Source organism: Nanorana parkeri, unplaced genomic scaffold (genome assembly GCF_000935625.1).
Source record: "Nanorana parkeri isolate BGI_ZX_2015 unplaced genomic scaffold, ASM93562v1 scaffold2415, whole genome shotgun sequence".
NCBI classification, from domain to species: domain Eukaryota; kingdom Metazoa; phylum Chordata; class Amphibia; order Anura; family Dicroglossidae; genus Nanorana; species Nanorana parkeri.
Window position 1 is genome coordinate 62,336 of NW_017308683.1, and position 2,924 is coordinate 65,259.

The 2,924-nt window shown below is 43.8% G+C and overlaps 1 protein-coding gene across 1 annotated transcript in view; it reads right to left on the bottom strand.

Moving 5' to 3' along the window:
• The window catches only part of ALDH16A1 (aldehyde dehydrogenase 16 family member A1), a gene marked incomplete at its 3' end in the record, with an annotated part of 91,045 nt that overhangs the window by 62,132 nt on the left and 25,989 nt on the right, over nt 1-2,924 (bottom strand). Inside the window, exon 3 of the mRNA XM_018573529.1 lies at nt 974-1,100. Within this exon, the coding sequence (XP_018429031.1) occupies nt 974-1,100 (127 nt within the window). The remainder of the gene's footprint in view (nt 1-973; nt 1,101-2,924) is intronic.

Consider the following 2,924-nt stretch of genomic DNA (forward strand, 5'->3'; position numbering starts at 1 on the left):
GTGCCTAACCCTTACTACTCTCCACTGGAGTGATTCTCAATCCACCTTTTCCATGTTGTGCTTTTTTTTAATAACTTGGTTTGTGGATCACACATATCTGTAGATCTGTCTGCTCCTTTTGTGTTTTTTTGTCAGATCTGGAGAGACAACAGGACTAGATGATGGCTTATGTTTGACAGCAGCTGAAAACAGGCATCGTCATTCATAAAAACACAAGCCCACAACACAAGCCGGCAGCTACTACTCTTAGGCAACTGAACCCAAACCTAGAGCAGTAGCTGCCAGCCTGTATTGTACGCTTGTGTATTTATGAATGACAGATCTCGTCTGCAGCCTTCATCATTCACAAACAAGCTGGCCAGTACTACTTTAGTCCCTCTCCCTGCAATAACCGAAGGGAGGATCGGAGCTCAAGTAGTCTTTCCCCATGTCTTTCCATTTGTAGAAGGCAGGAGGCACAGGGCTGCTGATTAGTTTACAGGTGCAGCTTTAACTCTGTGTGCACTGTCCATCACTGCCCGCTCTCCTCTCTGTGCCAGTCAGTCACACTTTATTAATTTTGGCTCTTTGCTAGCAACATTAGTTTAGCAACCAAGGCATGGATTAGGATGGAACCAAGTGCTGCACCTTGTTGATTCAATGCCGATTTAAAAACAAAGTGATACTTCTTCTTTAACTAGATATAATGCATTCCAAGAATGTAGGCAACCAAAATGCAGGAAGTTAACCAGCATTAAAACAAAAAAACCAAAACATTTCAAGGTTGAAATGTTTCTGGAAATCGGTTACCATTGCCACGTATAAAGCATATAATGCTTTCTCCCAGAGATTTCAGGGAATACCCATTCTTCATAGAAAAGGAATTTTTGGGAATGCAAATTTCTGACATGGGATCAACAGTTAAGAAGACTATCATAATGTAATTGTTATTTTTTTTTAATTTCCTTGTCCTGGAATTACATTAGAATCTGACCTGTACAGGTATCGTGCTCGGACATGGCAGGGCAGTTTGCTCCAACTCTCAAAAGCTTTCCGTGCTGTGCTTACTGCAAACTCCACATCTTCCTCATTTCCCTGGATGGTGGTTGCCAAAGTCTCTCCTAAGGATTAAACAGAAGAAAGGTTTTTGAATGCAAGGCACTGATGTCAAGAAGACATTACAGACGTAGAACATTAGGTCTTTGTCAGTTTTTAACTGAACTGAATTAAAGTGAACTCAAAACTGAACCCAGGCCAGTTTGCTCATCCTCAACTACTAGTCTCAGGTGATTTAGTTTGAGATTTGGAGATGCCACTACTGTGATGCTTGCCGTTTCCCTTGCTGGAGGCTCTGGCATGAGGAAGCAAAGCCCTGCCTCTACCAAGATGGCCACCCCCACATAGAAACATGGCATGTCAGTATTGGGGAGAAGATCATCTGCAGGGAGACCACAAGTAGTGGTGTATTTTGATTTGGGGCTGCCCTAGGCATCACCAAGAGGCGTAACTAGAACCTTCAGGGCTCCGTTGCAAGAAGCCATGAAGCCTTCCCCCCCAACCGCCATGCCACCGCATGGTTAACAGGAAGGCTGCCGAGGTCCACAGCAAGCACGGGACCTCTGGCAGCCGCTTGTTTTAAATTTTAGTGCCGGTGTTCTGTCGAGAACGCTGACCCAGTATCTGCTATTACATAGAGACGGGATTAATGAGGGAACCGGCTTTTATTTACAAAGTATTCGTTTGTAATTGTTAATTGTGACCGTTAATAATATGCCGTCCATGGCAGTAAATGATGGGTGGAATATTATTAAGTCACAATTAAAGATTTCAAGATTTAAATACTTTGTGAATAAATCAGTTTCCTCGATAATATTGGTCTGTGCGCAAGCTCAGATGCTGAGGGCAGCAAATTTGACTACGTCGGCGTTCGACAGAACACCGGTATTTGCGTTTAGTATCGGGGCATTTTCACGAGTATGAGTACTCGTGAAAATGCCCAGTATTGGCAGTGGTGTATCCCTACTAAAAAATATAATGCATTGCTTTGAATGTAGTCCTACATAGTTGGAGCTATTCTGCATTGCTGTATAATCATCATACAGCAATGCAGGACCACAAGTCCCAGCAATACATTATAATGAAAGTCAGCCATGCAGAATACCACAAGCACCCCCCACCACCACCACTAATATGCATTGCTGGGACTTGTAGTCCTACATAGTTGGTGCTATTCTGCATTGCTGTATAATCATCATACAGCAATGCAGGACCACAAGTCCCAGCAATACATTATAATGAAAGTCAGCCATGCAGAATACCACAAGTACCCCCCACCACCACTAATATGCATTGCTGGGACTTGTAGTCCTACATAGTTGGTGCTATTCTGCATTGCTGTATAATCATCATACAGCAATGCAGAATACCACCAGTTATGCTGAACTACAAGTCCCAGCAATACATTATAATAAAAGTCAGCACTAAAGAGGAGAGGGTCCTCACACAGCAGAATGTGCTGCCCGGCAGTGCCAGCAGCACATTCTTGCTGCGACCTCTGCGACCCTGGTAGTTCCGCCAGTGGCAACACACATACACAAAATTTGCCCCACCCCTTCCTGTTTAAGACTTTTTGCGTAACCTGTCAGTTGCTGGATACAGCGCACACGCTGTATCCAGCTTTTGACATGATCTGCTATTCGCATTGCAGGAAAACATGTATTCCCCACCCAGGAGCTACAGATGCTGCATACAGCTCCCCATAGAGCCCAATGGCTCTAGGCAGGTATACATAAAAACGAACATCCCTGGACACAGAGTATCTGTTGTAGTCTGTTCTTACACGTGTTTATGCACATACCAGCATCTTTTAGCCTATAACCGTTGATTTGTATTAGCAGCTGTATGCAGTTCCTTGGCAGGGAAGTAGACCTAAATTTTACATTGCA